A 23893-nucleotide genomic window follows, 5' to 3' on the forward strand; every position below is an offset into this window, starting at 1 on the left:
CCACGTAACGATCCCACACAATCCCTCTAAACATGACCTATTTTTTAGCAAGCAGGGCACCAGGATTTTTTTTTTTTTTTTTTTTCACTCACTAAGGGTGAGTTTGACCAATAGTGGGGATGCTAAGAAAAGAATAAATTTTTGTGACTTCATTTACTTCATAAGGAGTTCTAATTTTTTCAATAAAAGCAACTACGATACACAGCACAAGCAATAGGCTACAAGCAGCCACAAGCCAATGGCAAAAATGTTTTAAGTGCAAAGGTGATAGAGTCAGTACTGGACAGCACCAGATGGCGCCCACGCGCCATGCCAATAACCAAACAATACATCCAAAATGCAACAAGAAGTGTATTTATTCTATATGCATTATTAATGAAAACAAACAACTATTTATTTGCAATATTGTTTTGGATCACATCATAACTTAAGAAATTAAATTAACCCGCAACGAGAAGTACAAACACCCTGTGCCTGTTAACTGGGCACACAATTAAAGGCTAATCACAATCTTGGGGATTATATTTCTATTGCAAACAAAAATACATGCCACCTCCTTCTGTGCATTTGTTCCAGTAACAGATTCAATGTCACATCAAATGTATCACAACCAGTCTATGATCGCAATGTCAAGAAAAAACTCACCCGTATGATTTTATAGGAGGACGATGCGTCTGTTGTGGTTAGGTGCACGAGTCTATAATCTTTTTATTTGTGATCACAAAACGATTCATAGCAAAGGACTGTAGGCTAGCTAGCCTTAGCCTAACGCGCTAACGAGTTTAAACAAAAAGACTCTCTCTCACACTCACTCACACACACACACACACAGGTTATAGGGTAGGCTACAACATGCAAGTGGGGATTGGATTGGATTGGAACAGAATGGCTTGTTAATGTTTTTAATTTAAAAAACAATATAAAATAAAATGTTTCTGTGTCTCACCAGCTTGTTGTTGTTTCTTTATAAAATAAAAGGAGTATCTGTCGTAGCAACCAGTAGCAAAAAACGTAAGTTTATTCATCTTGATTGACATAATACCTTTGACATATTCACATAATTTTGAACTTGTGCATTTTGGATAAAGCATGGCTTGATTATCAATTATCAATGGCATTGAAAACATACAGATCAAAGTTGTATCTAGTTCTTTGATACAGACTAATGTTAGCTATGTATGTGAAATTGTCTAGCTTTTAAACAAGCTCCACAGTGATTTACAAGTTACTAACATTGAGTCTAAGCATATGCAAAAATGTAAGCAAATTACACAAATTTCAGTGTACCTTCTCTGAGTTTTCAGAGTGGCAAGTCCTGACAATTCTTCATATCCCGCGATTTGGTTTTACTGGGTGCCAAATCTAGACTGGAGGGAGTCTTCTGAGTTTTCTGCGGCTGCAAGGTCATGTGTGGGTCACGCAACAAAAGTAACGTCAACCGTCATCATCGTGCTATGTCACTGTGCTCGTACTCTGCTCGTTGTCCCCTTTACCATCTATGGTTGTCCCAAGAAGTATGTGAAAGTAAGTAGAAGAATATTTGATTTAATAACCTATCCAAATAGATTGCTAATGGGTGTAGTTGCCTGTATTTGGCACTAAAGCATGATTACTGTTTGGCTACAGATTGCTTGCTAGCTTTTAATCTGAGTTCTTCTGTTCTGGCTAATATTTGCTAATGTTGGTCAGAGCCCTTGATATATCAAGGGTTGTGATGTTAGTTAGCGAACTAGCTCATATTTAATAGTAACCAAGCAGGTGTAATCAGTTCTGAATGGAATGATGTTGGGTAGAAAATGTTAGCTTGAGTGTTACAAGTTAGCTAAAGTAAGCTAGGAAGATGGCAGCAATCTAGAATGTAAAATTGAATAGAAATGCTTACTGAATTTTACTTCAAATTTTCAGACTGCAGACCGACCATCTCGCTGGAGGAGATTAAAAGAGAAAAGCCAACCCCATAAAAGATATAGAAGATAGGCTGCATTGGTGAGTTTACTTAGTGTAATTCCCTTTTCTGAAGAGCATGTAAAAAGGTTGCACAGCAATGAACATAGTTCTACTTTTGGTAGCCTTGTTTAAGATTTTAAATTTCTCTTTTCAGAATGACAAATCAGGAAAGAGCCCAGAAGAAGTCAGGAGAACATTAGCAACATTGGTTTAAATGGTTGTATTAAATGTGTTCAGGCCACAACACTATTATAATTGGTGTGATTATAATTTCTGTGAAAACTTTAAGGTTTTGGGTGATTTCATGGAGGGAGCAACAAATTTTGACATTAACAGTATAGAGGTTGAATAATTTTAGTCTGAGGCACTAAGTGATTTATTGACATTAGTCACCCTTCACTGGGGAACGGGGGGCATGTGCATGCCTTTTCCTTTCAAGCAGCAGATCCAAAAGGTCTCCCTCGTACCCATAAGGGGTTTGTAGATGATGCCAAGACCGCGTATTACACCGAAAGTACTATCAATTGAGTAAAAGGCCCTACTTGGCTCAGTAGACTTGGCAGTTATGACTTGATCGCAGGCACTGGCATTGATTATATGCACGCTGTACTAGTGGGAGTCGTGTGTGTTAATGTCTCTATGGTTTTCTACAGAATTCTCTCGAGCTCCCCTTTGTATGGCCAAGTCAGTAAATGAAATTGGCAGACATATGAATGATATTCAGCCGCCCTCTATGACACGATATCCCAGCTCTGTGTCCTTCTCACAGAATGTACTGCACAGCTTCAGAGTATCGGTTAATTCTGTTGTTCTGTGGGCCTATTGTGTTCTGTGGGATTCTTGGAGGTCAAAACTACAACCACTGTCTGCTTAAGAAGTTATCTTCATCCTTCTGATGGAGTCAGTGACCCATGCACAAATTGTGCAGAAAAACTATTCTGAAATTTCTGTTCTCAGATGGGTAGGCTTTATGGTGAACGATACCTACCAATCAACAATTACTTGTGCACTTAGCAGATAGTGTCAGATCTCTGGGACCTTTGTGGACTCCCTCTATTTGACAAAAAGGGACATTTATTTTGTCTTATTCATGGCATGCAAAATATACAGGGGCAGATGGTTAATGCTGTCAAGCTTATACAGTCTCTCCCAAGTATTGCACAAACCATAAGGTTAAATAATGCAGCTTGTGAATTCTTTGTCAAAATGAGAAGTTCCCGTTTGTGTCTAGCTGGTAATATGGTAAACAGAGTGACACTGCTCGGTGCATCCTATAATCTTAGTTTAGAACCAAACAATCTGTCTGCCTTAGAACAGTTACTTGGTCACAACCTATAGCTCAAATTGGCAGATCTACGTACACCTCAAAGCAATATGTGAAGGCAAAAAGGGGGAACAATTACAGTATCGTATTTTGCGATGGGAGGTAGATTAAGTATGGTCAGATCGAATTCTTTTGTCTCCACAAAAAAGCTCATCCCCAAATGAAATGCAACTTGCCTTTGTGAATGAATTCCCATGTGCAGGAATAACACTTCTGCGTGATGCTGTAACAGGTGGTACATGTTTCCACATTGTTAGTTTGCTAGAAACACCTGTCAAAAAGACAACTGTAGCACTTGCGAATATTTTGGGGAAGGTAGTCTTCATAAATGTGTCTTCAATCCCTGGTGTTGTGTTTGCTGCACATTTCCCCAACGCACTTGAGAGGGATTAAATAGGTTGAACAGTGTCATTTACTAAACTATGATTCATGTGCTTTAGAATTATGACGTGGTAAAAATTTGAAATGAAATGTTTGGTTCTTTTCATTTATTTTAGGTGTTATTGGTGAAACATAGTTACTTGTGTGAAAATGTGAACTTGAAAATATGTGAAAGTAATAAGACAATAAAAAGATTATATGTATAAATTGTGCAAATCTAAGCATTATTGAAGCCTTTTTTGAGATTTGTAAATCCAAAAATTACGAAAATAAGATGACTAGAATGAGAACAGTTCAAGACTGCGTAGAGACCTCTTTGAAAGAACAGACTGAGCCTAATCTGAGACTTACCAAATAGATCTGAAATGAGAATTACATGAGTTTATCAGGATCAGACTGAGGAAAGTATAACATGTATAAATTGGACAACACTGAGCATTATATAAGACATTGTTGAGATCTCACTGTGATCTCATAGTTGTCTAGGATAAACAATTGTGAAAGAGATCATTTTTTAAAAAATAGTTTCCTCTGGGTAGCCAGAGGAACCATGGAAACACAACAAATCTTTCCAACCATCTACTAAATGGCCATGGGATTAAACAAAACGGCAACAGTCCAGGCACCTCTCCTGAAGAAATGTTGGTTGAACTTTATTTTTGAGATTACAACTGTATTATTTTTATGTTGAAAACAACAGCAGAAGAACCAAGTAAACCTACTGTGAATTCAACTAATTCAACAAGAAATGTTGGTTGCACTTTATTGTGTACTGTTTATATTGAAAATGAGAGCAGAAGATTAACCTTCTGGTTGCACTTCATTCAAATAAAAGGCTAATGTATTTGCCATTAATTGTTGTTTGCTTGTTTATAACATCCATAATTAATTTCAACCTGATTTCCCTACAAAATACAACAGGGATCTCTGAAACTTCACCTGCACTGTCCAGTATCCAGGTATTTATTTCACAGGTTGAATTTATGGCTAAAAACTTACTGAATCAATTTCAAGTCACTGTGTGGATCGAATATCAAATCATTCTAAATTAACCAAGATAGCTGTTGAATCGAAATGGCAACCATGAATGGTGATTCAAATCGAATCGTTAACATGAACCGTTACATCCCTAGGAAACACCAATAACTGTAGTCAGTTTCTCAGCAGGTGCGTCACTCAGTGGGGAGAACATGAAATGATTGATGGTGAACTGCCTACTGCAATGCCTCTTGTCTCAGACAGTCACCCACCCATCATGTCTAGATCCCAGCTGCTCGGGAATAGCTGGGGGTGGGGAGTAACTCTGAGCTTTTCTAGGTTGGCCAACTACAGGGGACTGGCTAGCTACACTAGCATTAGTTGGCCTTGCTATCGTGTGGAGCTGCACCTCTAACTCATTCACTCTGTCATCATATCTATCAACAAGCTGCATTTTTGGCTTGTACCATTATCACCAAAGAAAGCAGATGAATAACTGAACATGAAGCAAACATAGCAGGACAAAATGAGAGCAGAAGAGGGAGAAGGAGGTAGAGTAGAGAGAGGGGAGCAAGGGGCCATTGATAATTGCTAAGCTAAGTTAGCAGGACTAAGGAATTGCCCGAGTGATTTTGAAATTAGTGAAAACTAAATGCTTAAATAACTGTGAATTTATTGTTAATAAGTTTGAGTGAATGGTTGATTGATTGAAATGACAAGAACCCACAGAGATAAACATACAGAGATGGGTGACCCGAAGTCAAACAGTAACATGAGGGCATGATATAACATGCCTACCGCCATGAAGTCCAGTTTCTACACACGCCAAACAGCCCAGACCTCTCACAAATCCCTCAAACACTTTGCTCCAGCTGTCGCACTGCCCCACTCATACCCAGTTTTGTGTGACAAATCCTATTTTACATATTGTCTCACAAGTTTGCTAATCACTTCTATGAAGCTGCAGCAGTAAGGGAAGGAATGAGTGAGAGCTGCACTGAGCACTGCATTTGTGTCTGTATGATTAGAAAGAAAGGTTGCTTAAAAAACACTCCTAGCTCTGTGGTCAGAGATAGGAGAGATAGCAGTCTCCTCCTGCTTTCCTGCCTCACATCTGCAATGCAAACTGCCCTGACAGGATCAGACCTTTGATTTACTCACAAATGTGGCTAATTAGCCTGAAATCTAACATTAAAGTTAAAACTTCAATGCATTTATGGAGTAGATAAAAAAAATAATAAAAAAATAAATAAATTAATTAATAAATCAAACAGCTGGCTGAAGTGCTGTACAACCATAGGAACACATAATTTCAAATTTGAGATGATGAGATTTGGTGATTTGGTGAAGAAGATTTGGTGGCTAGTGTAGAGGGTCCTGGATGTTGTGTAAAGGGTTTAGAGGCCTGTGATCTGGAAGAGACCAGGAGAGGGGGATATTCAAACAGGTTTAGGCAAGAACATGATGATGTAGTATGGAATTAATGAGGATAAGGGAGCAGCAGGCGTTGCAGGAACATGGGATGTCACTGAGTCACCACCTGCAGGATGAGGACAGGGAGAGAGAGGAGAGGAACTGGGAGAGACAGAGACTTCGGGAGAACATGGTTAGTAAATGCAGTACACATGCTTAGAACTGGGAGAAGCAGGGATTTTTAAGAAACATGGTTCTTATCAGCGCTTGCAGGGGGGAGGGAGGGGGAGAGAGAGAGATGCTCAGCCCTTCCCCCAATAGCCTAGGCCTATAGCAGCATAGCTAAAGAGTAGAGGACTTTAACTTTTTAACTATAAGCTCTGTCATACAGAAACGTTTTAAGCCTGGTCTTGAAAATTACTAAAGAGTCCGCCCCCCGGACTGATGCTGGAAGTTGGTTCCATAGAAGAGGAACCTGATAACTGAAAGATCTGCCTCCAGATTTACTCTTGGAGACTTTAGAAACCACAAGTAAACCTCCATCTAGAGAGCGGAGTGGCCTGCTAGGACAGTAAGGAACTATGAGCTCTCTGAGATATGATGGAGCTTGGTCATTAAGAGCTTTATATGTTAAAAGAAGGATTTTGAATTCTACTCTATATTTTACTGGCAGCCAATGAAGAGCAGCTAACACAGGAGAGATATGATCTCTTTTCCTAGTTCCTGTTAATATTCGTGCAGCAGCATTCTGAATTAACTGAAGGCCTTTTAGAGATTTGTTTGAACATCCAGATAGTAATGAGTTACAGTAGTCCAGTCTAGAAGTTACAAATGCATGGATTAGTTTTTCTGCATCATCCTGAGAAAGCGTGTTTCTGTTTTTCCTAATGTTTCTCAGGTGGAAGAAAGCTGCCCTACTGACTTGTTTTATGTGAGGGACGAAGGACATGCCCTGGTCAAAAGTTGCTCCAAGGTTTCTTACAGTGGAGCTGGAAGCCAAAGTAATGCCGTCCAGACTGATGAGATGATTAGATAGTATTTTTCTGAGGTGATTAGGGCCGAGTACAATAACTTCAGTTTTGTACAGTTTTGTCAGAATTAAGAAGTAAAAAAGTAAAAAATTTTGGGTCATCCAGACTTTTATGTCTTCAAGACATGCCTGCAGTCTGACTATCTGACTGACTTCATTTGGCTTCATCAATAAGTAGAGCTGAGTGTCATCTGCATAACTGTGAAAGTTGATGCTGTGTTTCCTGATAATGTTGCCTAGAGGAGGCAGAGTTAAGAGGATTGGTCCAAGTACCGAACCCTGTGGGACTCCATGACTGACTACAGTACATGAGGAGGAGCTGTTGTTAACATGAACAAACTGATGTCTATCTGATAAGTAGGATTTGAACCACCTTAGTGCAGTTCCTTTAATTCCAATTTCATGTTCCAGTCTCTGTAGTAAAATATTATGATCTATGGTGTCGAATGCAGCACTGAGATCTAGAAGGAGAAGTATGGAGGCTGATCCATTGTCTGAAGCCATTAGAATATCATTGGAGACTTTAACCAGCGCTGTTTCTGTGCTATGATGGGCTCTAAATCCTGACTGAAACTCTTCAAACAAACTGTTCCCATCCAGGTGGTCGTGTAATTGTTTTGCTATGGCTTTCTAAATGATTTTAGAGATAAATGGAAAGTTCGATATGAGTCTATAGTTGGCCAAAACATCTGGATCAAGATTTGGCTTCTTAAGGTGTGGTTTGGTGTGGTGACATATTTTAGTGAGCCTGACTCAGTGCGGAAAAGTCAGATTAAGGTACAAAGCAATGGGGAAGTTGCATATTTACTCACTAAATGAGATCTCTGTATGAAAAGATGCTATGTTTTTCCTGTAACATGAAGAGGGAGAAGTCCAGACTTACATCTTGTATTTAACTGAAACTGAAATTTACAGAAGAAATAACAAATATATTGCAAAAGGTATAAATTTTATTGCACAGGTTATTGACTAAATTGCACAGGGTGACAGTAAACGGTGCTTTACATTTTAAATGTTATATAAATGGCTGGGGTTGTGTCTTGTGAGAGTTTAGAGTGGTGGCACTTGGAAAAAAATTATAAGTCTGTTTGTTGTTGCACCTGTAGCACCTCCCAGAAGGAAGGAGCTCAAACAGCTGAGAGATGTGTTGAGCTCTGCTAAGGCATCTGGCATAGATGTCTGTCAGGGAGGGGAGAGGGCAGCCAAGAATCCTCTGCTCTGCTCTGACTGTCCTCATGACAAGAGAGGGCTCCATCAAATTTGTTGTAGCGAATTGTGAGATAATTAATAATTAACAAAAGGGGAATATTCCAGTCCAGTAGTGATGTTGTGGGCATTTTGCAGAGGATGTGTCCTCTTTGATCAAGTTGAGACTCTAGTGAGACTGCTAATTGTTGTCCCAGTGTCATCAGCTGACGCAGAGAGAGGGTTCAGTGGGATCCAGAGGCTGAAGACATGGATCAGGAGTACCATTACACAAACACGTCTGCACAGTGTGGCTGTGATCCTACATGATCCTGTGTGAAAAAGTAATTCCCCCCCTTGTTAAATGATGAGATAACTGTGATTAATCATATTATTGTGGAAAGCTGAGTTCAATTTCATAGCCACACCCAGACCTGATTGCTGCCAGACCTTTCAAATCAAAAGATCACTTAAATAGAACCTGTCTGATAAGGTGAAGTAGGCCATATGGAACTCAAGACATCATGCTGTGATCCAAAGAACTTCAGGAGCAGATAAGAAGAAAAGTAATTGGCATGTCTTAGTCTGGAAATGATTACAAAGCCATTTCTAAATCTTTGGGACTCCAGTTTCTGTTGACTGATGAAGCAAAAGTTGAACTTCTTGGAAGGAGTGCATCTGGTGTAAAGTGAACACAGCATTTGATTAAAAAAAAAACATCATGCCAACAGTGAAACGTGGTGGTAGTAGTGTCATGTTTGAGGCTGTTTTGCTGCTTCAGGACCTGAACGGCTTACTGTGATTGACGGGACCATGAACTCTGCTCTCTGCCAACAAATCCTGAAGGAGAATGTCCGGCCATCAGTTTGTGACCTCAAGCTGAAGTGCACTCTGCAGCAGGACAATGATCCAAAGCACACCAGCAAGTCCACTTCTGAATGGCTTAAAAAACAAAATGAGGGTTTTGGAGGGTCCTAGACAAAGTCAAGCAAACGTTTGACTGCAGTTGTTGCTGCTAAGGGTGGTTCAATCGGTTATTAGGTTAAGGGGGCAATTGCTTTTTCACATGGGCCACGTAGGTTCAGATGGCTATTTTTCCCCTTAATAAATAAAATCGGCTCTTAAAACTGCATTTTGTGTTTACTTGTGAATTATCTGATAAACTTATACTTTAGTTTTCTTGATCTGAAATGGCCAAGAGTGACAAAGGTGCAAAAAAAGTAAGAAATCGATAAGGGGCAAATACTCACAGCATGTGGCACACTGTGCTCAAAAATCTGTCAAAATGTTTTTGTGCGACTTTGGTAAGCCAAGAAGCCGTTTTGCTTGATGGATAGTCGGAGCATTCCCAGCTGACACAGGAACGTTATATTAACGTTGGTCCTTGGTTGGATATGGGCTGCAACGCCAGACAATGTTAGATAACTAATTATGTAGTGCTGGGAACAACCATCATCCAGCATTTAGTCAGTGTTACCTTACTATGATCAGACGTCAAGCCAACATTAGGTTTTTAACGTAAACCCAATTTTCAAATCCATATCATAATCCAATTATAATCAAATGTTGGGCGACAGCGTTGTTCCAACATCACACTAACTTCAGGTGTTTACTATCGCTGGCCACGATAAACCAATCAGAGAACAGGACGCAGTACGCTTCCCTCCACCACTTTTTGTAATACCAGTATGTACTGTGCCTCAAAAAAATATTACTATACGTTTGTGTGTATAAAATCGAAATCGCCCAACTGTTAAACTCAGACACTGAAGATGAGGGATTTGATGGATTTGTGGAAGGCGAATGTGAGTTTATTTTTCTGTATTTGTCACAACTGAACAATATTCTGAGTTATTGTGAGAGAGTTGAATAAAGTTCGACTTACCTGACTGTTTTATTTCGCTTTATGTTTGTTTTATCAAACGCCTTATAACCCGGTGCGCCTTATGTATGAAAATAAACCCGTTCATTGGTATTGCGCCTCATAATGCGGTGTGCGTTATGGTCCGCAAAAGACGGTGTTTTTTTTTCCGCTGAAACAAGGAATTAAATTTTCATTAATAAGCTTGGACTTCTTTTCATTTTATGCACGGATACAATAGGACATATGCTGTACTCAGTCATTTCATTAACTGCACTTTGAGTTTTGACAATCATAGACCTCCAATGATAAGATATTGAAAGATGAAATGAAAGATATCATTTAATAGAATCAAATTGTTCATCTTGTCTGATTATTCACACATTCACTTAATAAAGCTTAAGTGCTTGCCTGCAGTAAACATAAATTTAGAGCCAAAGTTACTAGAACTTTAGTTTGAGGGAAACCAGTGAGTACGCAGAAGTCTCTGCTGAGAGGACACAAAGAAACAAAACCTGCCTGTGTAGGCAGTATATGAAGGAGACCTCAAATTGGTACAACATAATCGTGCTGCAGTTTGCCGGCCGTGAACTGAGGCACAGCTACAGAAAATAGGAGGGGATTGCATGCTAAGTAGTCAACCATACTGTGATGGAAAATTCTGCTAGTTAACCCTGGTTACTGTAAACCTTAATCAGGGGACAAGGTTGGCAAAGTCCTTGCCCAGCAAGCAAGACCTGCAGCAGCATTTAGGCTCATGCCTAGTATTAAATCTCCATCAGGCACTCTCACCACTGACCCAAAATATTCTCTAAGTTTTACTCTTCTTCTTTATGCCTCCGACCACCCAAACCCCAGTACAGCTAGTGTATTAACCGCCATTGAGTTTCCTGAAGTGGATCAGGGGCTAGTGGAGAATATAGCTGAACCGATCTCCACAACTGAGATAATGAAAGCAATAACTACGTTGGAAAATCACCTGGTCCACATGGATACATAGTAGAATTTTATAAGAAATTTGCCCCACTTCTCTCTACAATTTTAAGTGAGGTGAATAATGAGGCTTTGATGCTTGGCCAACTTCCTCTATCCTGCCCTTGTTTTGTTTAGATAGCTTAGCAGATGGCTAACATTAAATCCTTAAAATGAAGATTCAAGAAACAGGAGTAAAGCCTGTTAGTGAGGATTTTTCCAATTTGTAAAACTGTAGAAAACATAAAAAATTGCATTACAAACTGCCCAGATACATGTACATTAACATAAAACTCAAGTTCCGCATGTAGCTATGTCTGACGAATAAAATAAGTATCCATCTGCAAAACACTCCAAAACAGAAATACACAATGATTATATCCTAGTAAACATTTATGTTGCATAGGCTACAGGAATACTTAGACCCTCAAAAGCTTCCAAAATGACAAGTGAAAAGTAATTGCAGCGTTTCTTCTCAGTAGTCAGAAACAACATGAGGAGCCTACAGCAAGAGAGGAGGGTAAAACATGAGAACTCACCACAATAAATGTTTACACCACTAGGTGTCTCCAAAACAACACAAATAATGTGGGGCAGAGCACTCCCCGCCTGGTATTTTACACCACTATGTCTCTTTACTGAGGAGCAGTACAACTTCTGACACAGGCCTTAAATACACCTTAGGAGTGACCTGTCTGATGATCTTCTGAATACGGCCATCATGGCTGGGAATGGCTCCCTTGATAACCCTGTTGGACTTATTCCTCTTAATTTGTGTTTTTTAGGAGTACCATTTCTCAAATTTGTAGGTTTTGGCATTTCTTATCTCCAAACCCAACCAAGGGGAGAAAATGGAATCCAAGAGTGGCAGTGCAGGAAGTGAAAGCCAATCTTAGGCATACAGAGATTGTGAGTAATGTGGGTACAAGTAGGCCAGGGAGGCTTGGGGCTTGACCCAGGCAAACCGGTGAGGAGTAGCGCAGGTCCCAAAGAAAAGAGGAAGCAAGTTGTGGGGCAGGTTCGTAGACAGGAGGAAATATTAAGGAATGCAAGGGCAGTGGCTCAGGCTAAGCAGGGACTGTGGTTGAACTGGGAAGGTGTAGAGAAGAAAAAGCTTAGCTGGAAAGAGCTGTGGAGTATGGAGGAAAGTAGTATTAGATTTCTGATAGGGGTATTGCCAACTCCTCAGAACCTAAAACTCTGGGCAAACGGAGACCCACTATGTTCGTTGTGTTCAGGTACTGCAACTCTAAAGCACTAGTCTGTCGCAAGGACGGTATACATGGCGACATAACCAGGTTTTAAAAAGCTTAGCTGCAGGCATTGAAGCTATACGGAGGCAGGCAATTTTAGGAGGGTCTAAGACAAAGAGAGTTGCAATACAGTGTGTTCAGGAAGGAGGGAAAGTTAATAAGATAATAAGGAAGCAAGGCAGCTTAGAGGATGCTAGTGACTGTTGCAGGTAGATTTAGGAGGAAAGCTTGTTGTTCCCCAGGAAATAGCCTGCACAAAGCTAAGGCCTGACATAATTTTGTGGTCTAGGAGTAGAAAGAAAGTATATTTCATAGAACTGACTGTGCCGTGGGAGGATTCAGTTGAAGAAGCATATGAAAGGAAAAAGCTCAGGTATGCAGATTTAGGTAAGGATGCTGAGCAGCGAGGATGGAAGGTTAGGATTTGTCCAGTAGAAGTAGGATGTAGAGGGTTTGTAGCCAGATCTGTTGTTGCTTTGTTGAAGGAGTTAGGAGGAAGGGGACAGAGGGTGAGGAAAATAGTGAAGGAAATATCGGATGAGGCAGTAAGATCCAGTTAGTGGATTTGGATTAGAAGAAGTAATAGTAGCTGGGGGCCCAGCAGGGGGAGCTCTTGAGATAGACAGACTCTCGGGAGAAGCAGGGGAAGAAATCCAGGAAGAGGAAGTGTATTTAAGTGGAGGGTGTGGCCTGTTTGAGCCTCTTTGAGACCAGGCGGTTAGTCCAGGTGAGTTGGGCTGTATTGGTTTGATTATAAGACTGTGCAGGTGAGCTTGTTTGCTGAATCTGCTAGTGTAGCTTGTATTACCTCCACCTCCTGCACCCTCTATACTTTCATGCCTCCTACCAGAACCAGAGTCTGTATCCCATCCCTATTTTTATCTCCACTCCTTCTATTTCTCTCCCCTACCTGAACCAAGGACTGTATCCACACCCTGCTTTCACTGGTGCAGTTGGTGAGAGGTCAGAGTAGTTGACAGTGGTGCTGCTTGAAATAGTTGTCTTTGTGTGAGGAGCAGTGATGGCTGGCATTAGGGGGGTGACTCCTAAACATTCTGAATATGCCCAGCTGCAGCACTCCTGAGGAAGTGGTGTCGCTGGATGCTGAAAAAGCATTTGATAGGGTGGAGTGGGAGTTTCTACTGGAGATGGATAGATTTGGTCTGGGTAAAGGTTTTATTTCTTGGGTAAAGTTGTTATATTGAGTTGCGTTGACTGCCTTTATTGTCATTGTCATTGCAAGCACAACGAAATTTGTTTATACCCCCATTAGCCTGCATACAACTACCTCAATTAATCACAATTATCACTGGTTGAATGTAATAATGGCACACATGTCACGGTGTTGAGGGTGGTGGTGTGGGAATGAGGACCCAAATGCAGGAGCCACAGACTGGGTGTAGAGGTGAAGGAAGAACTTTAATTGCAACAACCAAAAATTACAAAATAACAGAGGTAAAGGGACAATAGGGAGACAAGTAGAAATTCCAGCAGGGACATGGGCAGAGAGACATCGAGACAACATCATCAGTGACAAGGGTGAACCACATTAGGGCAGGGAAGACAATCACAGGATAGAACAACCAGGAAATAAATCAACGGGGAACACGACAGAACCAGGACTTCAAATTAAAACCGGAACACACAAACCGAACACACTAGACATAACTCAAAACATGACAGAACTCAAACCCTGACAGTGAAACACAAAGCAGACCAAACTCAAAACATGACCATGGAGAAACTCAAAACGCTGACAGTGAAACCAAAATCATGACAACACATCAGAATTTATATAATAGCACATATAAATTTAATTGTGTAAGTACACTAAACTTTGAACAGTGCGTCGTCCGAATAGAAAACAACCTCTTTTCCCTTTCATAAACTGTACAGACAATTCTGTGGTTCTGCTAATCTAACTAAACGATTAGCAATGCCTGCTAGCTATCTCTCTCCAACTCCCCCTCTCTAGAGTTCTAGCTCCACACTGTAGCTAGCCCGGACAGACGCCCCAATCACAAACTCAATGGCTGCCATCTGGCAAAAGACTCCGTTCCTGCATGGCCAAAACAGAGAGACTGAGGAAGAGCTTCTTCCCTCAGGCCATCGGGATGCTGAACTTACAACCCCCGACATAACCAACCAGCCCCCTCGCTTCCCCATCCCTCCAAACACACACCATTCTCACTACTCCCTTTTGTAAATTGTACATTTTATATTTTGTATTCATATTCTGTACTCAGTTATATTCATATTGTATTTCTTATGTACACTTATTTTGTTATTTTTATTTTATCTATTTTATCTAGCTCTAAATCCTGACTGAAATTCTTCAAGCAAACCGTTTCTATGTAGATGGTCATATAATTGGTTTGCTACCACTTTTGGAGTGATTTTAGAAATGAATGGAAGGTTCGATATGGGTCTATAGTTGGCCAAAAACATCTGGATCAAGATTTGGCTTTTTAAGCCTGGGTTCGATGACTGCGGTCTTAAGAGTCTGATGTAAAGGTTGGCATTCTAATTACATTTTGATATATTTAGTAATAAACAATAATATTATAATAATAATAATAATTATTATTATTATTAGTAGTAGTATTATTGTTATTATTATATAATAATAAATATATGTATTATTTACAATTGTGGCTCATCTTCACCCGCTCACACAATGGTATATTCTGAGGTGACTTTGACGCACTTTACGCTGGCTCGACGCTATGAAACCCGCCACCCAGAGCAGTATGCTAGCTGTCATATATAGTTTATATAACGGAACTAATGTTGCCACAGTAATGGTAACACTGTCGTCAGGAGGTTCAAGTGGAAGTTAACAGGTTGTTATCTTGGTTACCAGGCGCTTTCTAATGCCGGTACGTTTTGATCTGTAATTAAAGTAAATGTAAAGGGATCAAGCCAACCCTTGATCATTCTACACTAGCTTGCAGGGCCAAGTGAGGAAAGACTAGGTGGCTAGGCTAAAAAGTGGATTAGCTGCACAACAGAGCGCATTGCTACGCCAAACACAGATGAACCTGGCGTCTGTCCGGGCCAGCTTCAAGGTAGCTAAAAAAAAATTGTCGATGTTTAGGATTGGAATGGATTGGATCTGGAATCGTTAAGTGGGCGACTCCAATTGATTCAGGGGGTCAGGTCTGGCCCGGGGGCCATAGTTTGGGCCATAGTTCCTTACTGTCCTAGTAGGCCACTCCGCTCTCTAGATGGAGGTTTTCTTGTGGTTCCTAGAGTCTCCAAGAGTAAATCTGGAGGCAGATTTTTCAGTTACCAGGCTCCTCTTCTATGGAACCAACTTCCAGTATTGGTCTGGGGGGCGGACTCGTTAGCAATTTTCAAGATCAGGCTTAAAACCTTTTTGTATGACACAGCTTATAGTTAAAAGTTAAAGTCCATCTACTCTTTAGTTATGCTGCTATAGGCCTAGGCTACTGGGGGAAGGACTGTGCACCTCTCTCTCTCTCCCCACCCCCCACCCCTTTGCATGCGCTGACAATAACCATGCCTCTTAAAAATTCCCATTTCTCTCATCTATAAGCATGTGTACTGCATTCACTAACCATGTTCTCTGTCTCTCCCAGCTCCTCTCCTCTCTCTCCCTGTCCTCATCCTATGCTACCTCAAGCCATACGTGAATGGTCAGGTACATGAGCACTGAGCAGGAGCAGGAGGCACGGGTGCTACACACAGCACAGAGAGATAACAGTCACTCGAACACCCACACAGAGATGCTGGAAACAGGTAGGAATTGAAAATGAGTAGCAGGAAGAGAAGCAAAATTTTGATGCATTTCACTTTCATTGATCAAGCAAAGGCAGAATGGGTGACCAAGGCTTCAGCCTACCCATGCCTTGCACATGTGATGACAGAAACTGTGTCTTGTGGCGACATCCATCCCCTCTGAGCGAATCTTTTAAAAACAGGGCAAATAATGAGAGAGCGAGAAGGAACAGAAGCAGGGCAGCACAGCGGCGTAGTGGTTAGTGCTGTTGCCCCACAATAAGAAGGTCATGGGTTTGGTTCATGACCTGGGTCCATTCTGTGTGGAGTTTGCATGTTCGTCTGTGTCTGCATGAGTTTCTTCCCACCGTCCAAAGGCATGCATGTCTAGGTTAACTGGTGACTCTAAATTGACCATAGGTGTGAATGCAAGTGTGCATGGAGTTTCGTCTCTCTGTTTGTCTTTGTGTGTTGGCCCTGTGATGGACTGGCAGCCTGTCCATGGTGTTATCCCCCCTCACCCAATGTAAGCTGGGATTGACTCAACCCAGAAACATAATTAAAAGCGATAGAAAATGGATGGATGGAACAGAAGCAGTCCCTCAAAGCTGAGGCACTTGGCCTTTCTCAATGCCAATCTTCTCTAAAGACTAGCTGAAACTGTTGTGTTTTTCCTTTTGTTTTACACATGTTTATTTATTGTTATTGTTGTTATTTAGTTCTTTTGTATTTATTGTTGTTTCACACGAAATAGTTAAGAGTTGATGAATAAATAAGTATAGAATCAGATATTGGACCTTTTGTCTACTTGAGAAGGGTCTTTGGTTTTGTACTTTATTATATGTATTTATTTTTTGTGGCACTCTGCTCCATATAATAACCTATATGAGTAATGAACATTTGATATAATGTATGTTTTTTTTATTTAGTAATTATTTTTACATTATTATTTCTTATTCATGGTAATAAATTAAGCAGCAAAAAATATGAGGAGCCACTTGAGAGCCGAAAGAGTCGGCTCCTTTTAGTGAGCCGTGCCAAATGAACCGCCTCTCTAAACAGCCGGAATTCCCATTACTAGTTGACAGGACTCTTGAAGCAGGTAATAACCTGACGTCATCTCCTAATATGAAAACCTAACCTAAAAAAGTTTTAATGGCAGCTCTGATGGCATAAATCAGCACAAACGAATGGTACCATTCGGAGTAGATGGGAGGGCTGTGTGACGTCGTCTCCAGAAATTAAAGTATGTAATAAAACCGTAGCGTTTTTCCAGCACAAACGAACGGTACCACTTCGGGTCCATTCGGAGTAGGTGGGGGGGCTGAGTGAACTCTGGATGACTTAAAAAATAATCTTTAATAACGGAAAAACCGTAGCAGCACAAACGAAAATTTTTACGGCACAAACCAGAACAAACGAAGTGCGAACGAAACAGACTATTTCCCCGAAATTTTGTGTGGGGTGTACGAAACAAAGTTCAATAGTTATTTATTTACTTATTCAATTTTTTGTTGCAGGATAAAGTGGATCTCCTGTGTTTTGTTAGTATTTACAGTTTACAAAACTGGGTGCAGGTAGGCAGGCTACTTCTTGGACTGTTCAACGGGTTATTAAAGGGCTGACCAAGAGACAAATTGCCATTCGTGTTTTCACAATTTTAAGTTAGACTGATCATTTCAGTTGCTTTGAGATTAATGCTCTCATATATATCTATATATGTATATCATACAAAAGCACTAATAATAATAATAATAATAATAATAATAATAATATATTGCAATTAATAATTTAAAGTGTCGAAAACAATGTAGTGCCGCAAACTGGGCTCTGCCTCAAACAGTGAGTCACTCTGGTGGTGCTTTGAGAGACTGAAGTCTGAGCAGGGCCCTTTACCCCTTGCCATTTTTGGTTTTTCTGGGAATGAGGCTGAGTCAGGAAGTGACACCAGATTTCATTGATAGAAATAGGTGGACAGATTACTAGAAACACCTGTCAGTGTATTGCATCTATACTTAATACATTTCAGCAGCTCAGACTTCATTTAAATGATTAGTTAAGTGTGTACTGTCAAGTATGTATCTTGTATCCCTTTGTAGTCTTGTTCTATATGATATAAAATATAGTGTCCTGAAAATAAAGGATTTTATTATGATATTTTTTAGTTAGTGTGCTTACTTGTAGCGGTCTCCTAACTGGACTATGTGGCGGCTCGTTGCGGTTATTCCTTTAAATGTGATTACGCAAGAGTGTGGCGTATACAGCTTCAGACGAGACGCTCGTGCACATTCCCGCTACACATTGTACGGAGCGGATAAGTGAGAGCGGAGGAGGATACTGGTTGAACGGTCAACACAAGATGTTTTCCTTTCAGCTATCTGCCACAGACCAACCCCAGCTGCTCCTCTGTCTGACTGTCGGTGACAGCAGGTGAGTCGCTGCTTTAGCCTGACTCTTCTGAGCCTTTTCTTTCACCATCTCCGGACACGGTTCTTCTTCGGCCGGTTATATGAGCACGGATAAACCACTAAATCATCCCATTTATAGTCTGCGCGTGTCCCCGGAAGCATTTCGTCGAGCTGTTGAGTCTTTGCAAACGTGGAAATCTCACAGCGCATGCGCGAGAGCAGCTTTTTTTTGTCACCTAATGCCATATCATTTCTCTCTTGTTTTGCGCAGGGTGGCCACATTTGGTAGATGGCTTGACTCAGAATCTCCAAAGTCCGTCAGTTTCTGTAAATATTAACACGTTTTTTTACCATAATTTTTCCCAGGTGCAGTGCCTGAAAACATGTCTCACAAAGAAGATATTGAAGAGAAAAAAAGGTGAGCAGTAAAAGCAAACAACATGAAAGTTCCAGTGGTGCTTCTTTGGCCATTGGGGAAATCACTTAATCTAAATTCAATACAGCAGTGTCTTACTGAACACCTCTTTGACAATTTCTTTCAGCTTTCACCACACCGAATTGTACATCAGCATACCTCGAACATGTCTGCCAATTGTCTACCACCCAGACTACAACATCACCTTCATGGGCCTTGAAAAGCTCCATCCATTTGATTCAGGGAAGTGGGGGAAAGTCATTTGCTACTTAAAAGGTAAGAGAGCAAGAAGTCCAAGTGGCAGAGGGGGTGGGCAGTTCCTGGGGTCGTTGTACCGTAATTTCCGGATTATAAACTGCTAATTTTTGCACATGCTTTGAACCCTGTGTAGTTATAGAAAGCTCCCTGTGGGAGTCTGTGCAGGTACACAGATAAGACCCAGTGTGAATTTTAAGGCCAAAGGACAACAATCACACAGGAACTGACACAACTTCAAATGCTCTTGATGTCAAATTGTGGTATTGTCTTTGCCATGGATAGTGCCGTGCATACCTTAATGAACTCATAAAGGCTCCAGCTGTTAAGAAAGCAAACCAAAAGCCTATTATCTAAATTTACCCTTGACATAATTGATGAAATGAGAAAATTCTGCAAATTTAAGCAGCATTTTTAGAATACAGTTGGAAAGAACTTACTTGCTATAGATTTAATGAATCCTTCATGTTACATTGAAAGTTAAAGGCTTGACTTTTTAAAACATAGGACCGTAGAAAATTAGTGACTTCCCTTGGTCTAAGAAAAAACAAACTGTCTCTCCAACAAAACAGATAGTATAATATTAATCAAGAACACGTAGTCAGTGCCCTGGTCATACTTACTTGTGTGTAACTGCGTATTTTTTTTACGCTGTGAAGCACTTACTTGCTTATTTTCATGAAAAGTGCTATATAAATAACAGCCACTGTATTGTGGACTACTGTGTGATGTTATAATTCACCATATGGCCATATGTATGCTACAAATTATAGCAGATGTATTATGGTATTGTAATTGGGGCTGAAACAATTTTTCAAATAATTTGAGTACCTTGATTACAAAAAATGATCGAGGAATTTCCTCTGCCTCGAGGAATCATTTAATTTTTGCAGAGCATGGCATTTCGCCCAGACTAACAGACAAACAAATGCCCAAAAGCCACTGTGCGGTAGACCGGGCAGTAAGAGTCAGAGGCTTCAAGGCTGATGTGTAGCCGATTGGCGCCTCTCGTCTTACTGTCTGTATCCACTTCTCTCGTCTTAAAGGCAATTTTTTTCTGTTTGGCAGCTTCTAAAAACTTAGATCAGGGTGTGTTTGCTGGCACATGGAGAGTGACAAGAGACACCTTCACACAATACAAAGTCAAAGGAGAGCTCTTGATTGCTTTCCCCTTCGGTGTGGGCGAGACTGAAATGCAATCTGTCTCTAAGATGTGATGACGACAAAGTGAGGATAAAGATAAATGTTGACTGTTTAAAAAAGGAAAGCAATTGTTCATTATTAAGTGAAATTAACACTTTTTCATTTTCTCATGTATATTTATAATTGCTCTTTCACTAAACAAAAATATGTCTTTCAGTAGAATACTTGATTACTCAAATATTCGATAGCAGTCCGAATTGTAATCATAATATATGCAGCACTGGGTGAGGGCAGAGCACTTTCTGTGCAGGTCAACAATCTCTATATATATATATATATATATATATATATATATATATATATATATATATATATATATATATATATATATATATATATAGGCAAAAGCGGCCGACAAGACAAAGATAGAGGACCAATTCGCCAATGGACCAATGATCCCAGAAAGATGTGGCAGAGGATAAATCATATCACAAATTATAGAAGCAAAATCCTGGGCAACACCAAGACTGATGCCTTGCTGGCGGAAGAGTTGAACAGCTGATTTGCCCGCTTCAAGGCAGACAGACCAGCAGCCACTCCACACACCCCACCCTCCAGCACCTGCAGACTAACACTTCAGGAGCATGAAGTGAGACGTGTGCTGAAGTTGGTGAACCCCAGGGAGGCCACCTTATTACATTTGAGTTTACTTTAATGGGCTCCACAGCATTGAGGAATAAACTCAGCTATAGAAAATGTTTATCTGAAGATGCTGTGGCTAAATTTAAAGAGAACATTTGGTCATCATTCCCAACGATGCCATATCTAAATTCAAATGAGGATTTCTCCCATACACAGGTTGATGACCTTGTGATTAGCACTATGGCCACACTGTGTTAAAACCTTGATGATGCCGCCCCTCTCAAAAAGAAAGTATTCAATCTGAGGAGGCTGGCTCCCTGATATAATTACCAAATCCGTGCCTTAAAGCAGACATCAAGGAAATTAGAAAGAAATTGGTGTTCCATTAACGTAGAAGAGTCTCACAGAGCCTGGAAAGATAGCCTAAAAACATATAAAAGAGCTCTCTGCAGTGCTAGAAGTTCATATTACTCAGCACTAATAGAAGAAAACAAGAACAACCCCAGGTTTCTCTTCAGCACTGTAGCCAGGCTGACAGAGAGCCATAGCTCAGTTGAACCAGTGATCCCCTTAGCGCTAAGCAGTGATGATTTTATTAACTTTTTTACAGATAAAATTATAACAATCAGAAAAAGAATTTATCAGCTCTGGCCTACGTTAGATAAAAATCCCCTACTGAATACAGCAACTCCTGAATCAGCTGCGACGCCTCTTTTACATCTGGAATCATTCTCACCTCTGAATCTCTCAGAGCTAGCTTCTATAGTTTCATCATCCAGACCGTCAACCTGTCTATTAGACCCAGTACCAACTAGCCTCTTTAAAGAGATCTTTTATTTAATTGAGCGGTTCATTCTAGATTTGATTAATCTGACTTTATTTCTGGGTTATGTACCTCAGGCACTTCAGACCGCGGCCATCAAACCCCAGCTTAAAAAGCCTAATCTTGATCCAGATGTTTTGGCAAACTATAGACCCATATTGAACCTTCCATTTATTTCTAAAATCATTGAGAAAGCTGTAGCAAGACAACTACACAACCATCTGGATGGGAATGGTTTGTTTGAAGAGTTTCAGTCAGGATTTAGAGCCCATCATAGCACAGAAACAGCGCTGGTTAAAATCTCCAATGATATTCTAATGGCTTCAGACAATGGATCAACCTCCATACTTCTCCTTTTAGATCTCAGTGCTGCATTTAACACCATAGATCATAATATTTTACTACAGAGACTGGAACATGAAATTGGAATTAAAGGAACTGCACTAAAATGGTTCAAATCCTATTTATCAGATAGACATCAGTTTGTTCATGTTAACAACAGCTCCTCCTCGTGCACTGTAGTCAGTCATGGAGTCATGGAGCAGGGTTCGGTACTTGGACCAATCCTCTTTGATTTGATTTGATCAGTCAGTCATTGCCTGTGTCTCAGAGGAGCAGTTCATCCATGATGGGAACATAGTGGGAGCCCTTGAAGCTACTGAGGAGGATCTGCTAGTGGTTCACACCAAACACTACCTCAACAGATTAAAGGTAATTTTATTTCTTTCTCACGGCCTTTCCACTGTTCTGTCCCTCTTTTATTCTGACAAATTTGCATGTTCTTTTCTCTGTGTATCATATGCATCACTCAGTTGTTGTTGCATGTGATTTTTAACTGCTTCACTTTTGAGTTTTTTCGCTGTAATTATGGTGCAACAGGTATAATAGGGGCCAGGAACTGCACAGCCGACCTTCTTGTTGTGGTAACCGTAATGCTAACCATTATTTATACCATGCTGCCTCCTCAAATCAATCAATCAAGAATATTAATAAGATAATATAATATAATATAGGAGATAGCGCCTCTGAGTCCTATGAGTCAATAAGAGTTTTTGTGTTCAATGTTGCTTTTTATTCTTTCTCCTGCTTTTTTTTGTATTTATTCAACACTATACAACACTAGGTGAGTTTTTCTATACCTTTTTATATCCAAAACCGTCGAAGTATCACCTTGTCATGAGTAGTTGAGAAGTTGTCTATGCATCCTACATTATGGCCACGTATGGTCATAACTGAATTCACTCACCTTCTTTAACCATTGAAGATTAGAAAAGGAAAATAACCAGAGGCAGTGATTCTAGCTTGCTTCTTTCTTGCTTTATCCGTTCTATCTATTTTGTTTTGTGGGTCTTTAAGTTATCTGAGGTAAAAATACGTTGGTGTGTCTGCTTTCTAAGTTTACAAGGGATGGGGTCCTAGCACAGGAAAGCAAAATATATTGTATGTGGTATGTCTAATTGTGCCTTTCCTCCATATAGTGGTCTCTTGTGGTGGCAACAATCACTGAAATCCCGCCTCTCCTGTTTCTGCCTAATTTCCTGGTGCAACGGAAGGTGCTGAAACCTCTTCGGACTCAAACAGGAGGGACAATAATGGTCCATATTTAATTTCTCCCAAATGTTTTTATACATTTTCTTTATCTGCCTACAGTACAATATTATCTGTTTGCCTCATAAATTATAAAGGTGCTGCAGTCATTATTACAAAAGGGATTGTTGTGGCAGAAAGAGGTGGAAAAGAGGAAATCAGGCTGTCTGGACACAGGTGTCAGATGGGGAATCTCTTTATTCACATCAGCCCTACTAACAACGTAGTCAGAGACAGAACCACCAGAAAAACATGTGACTTGCTTCTTATACCTAAGACAGGTTTCATGTGTGTGTTGTAGTGATTGTGATTGTACAACACTAGGTGTGTATGTGTGGTGTAGTTCTCTTCCCTGGCACCCAGATGTCTTCTACTAATTGTTTTGACTTGTTTGGCGCCAGAGCAGGTCCTGATGACCTGACTCTCATATTGACGCATGAACAGAGACAAGGCCTCTGAACTTTGTCTTTCTCCCACATTTATAGTAGGGCTGTTGCTATTGAATATTTTAGTAATCGAGTATTCTACTAAAATT

The 23893-nt window shown here is 40.3% G+C and overlaps 1 protein-coding gene across 5 annotated transcripts in view; it reads left to right on the forward strand.

Moving 5' to 3' along the window:
- Positions 1-18381: 18381 nt before the first annotated feature.
- Positions 18382-23893, forward strand: part of hdac11 (histone deacetylase 11) — a 76593-nt gene continuing 71081 nt past the window's right edge. For 3 of the 5 annotated variants that reach the window (XM_029502915.1, XM_029502910.1, XM_029502913.1), the window contains exons 1-5: positions 18382-18515; positions 18860-18911; positions 19036-19184; positions 22382-22482; positions 23250-23366. In XM_029502915.1, the coding sequence (XP_029358775.1) occupies positions 18877-18911; positions 19036-19184; positions 22382-22482; positions 23250-23366 (402 nt within the window). In that variant the 5' untranslated portion in view covers positions 18382-18515; positions 18860-18876. The remainder of the gene's footprint in view (positions 18516-18859; positions 18912-19035; positions 19185-22381; positions 22483-23249; positions 23367-23893) is intronic. The other 2 variants (XM_029502911.1, XM_029502912.1) reach the window with 2 other exon arrangements.

The sequence above is a fragment of the Echeneis naucrates genome, chromosome 5, assembly GCF_900963305.1.
Source record: "Echeneis naucrates chromosome 5, fEcheNa1.1, whole genome shotgun sequence".
Classification (NCBI taxonomy): Eukaryota; Metazoa; Chordata; class Actinopteri; order Carangiformes; family Echeneidae; genus Echeneis; species Echeneis naucrates.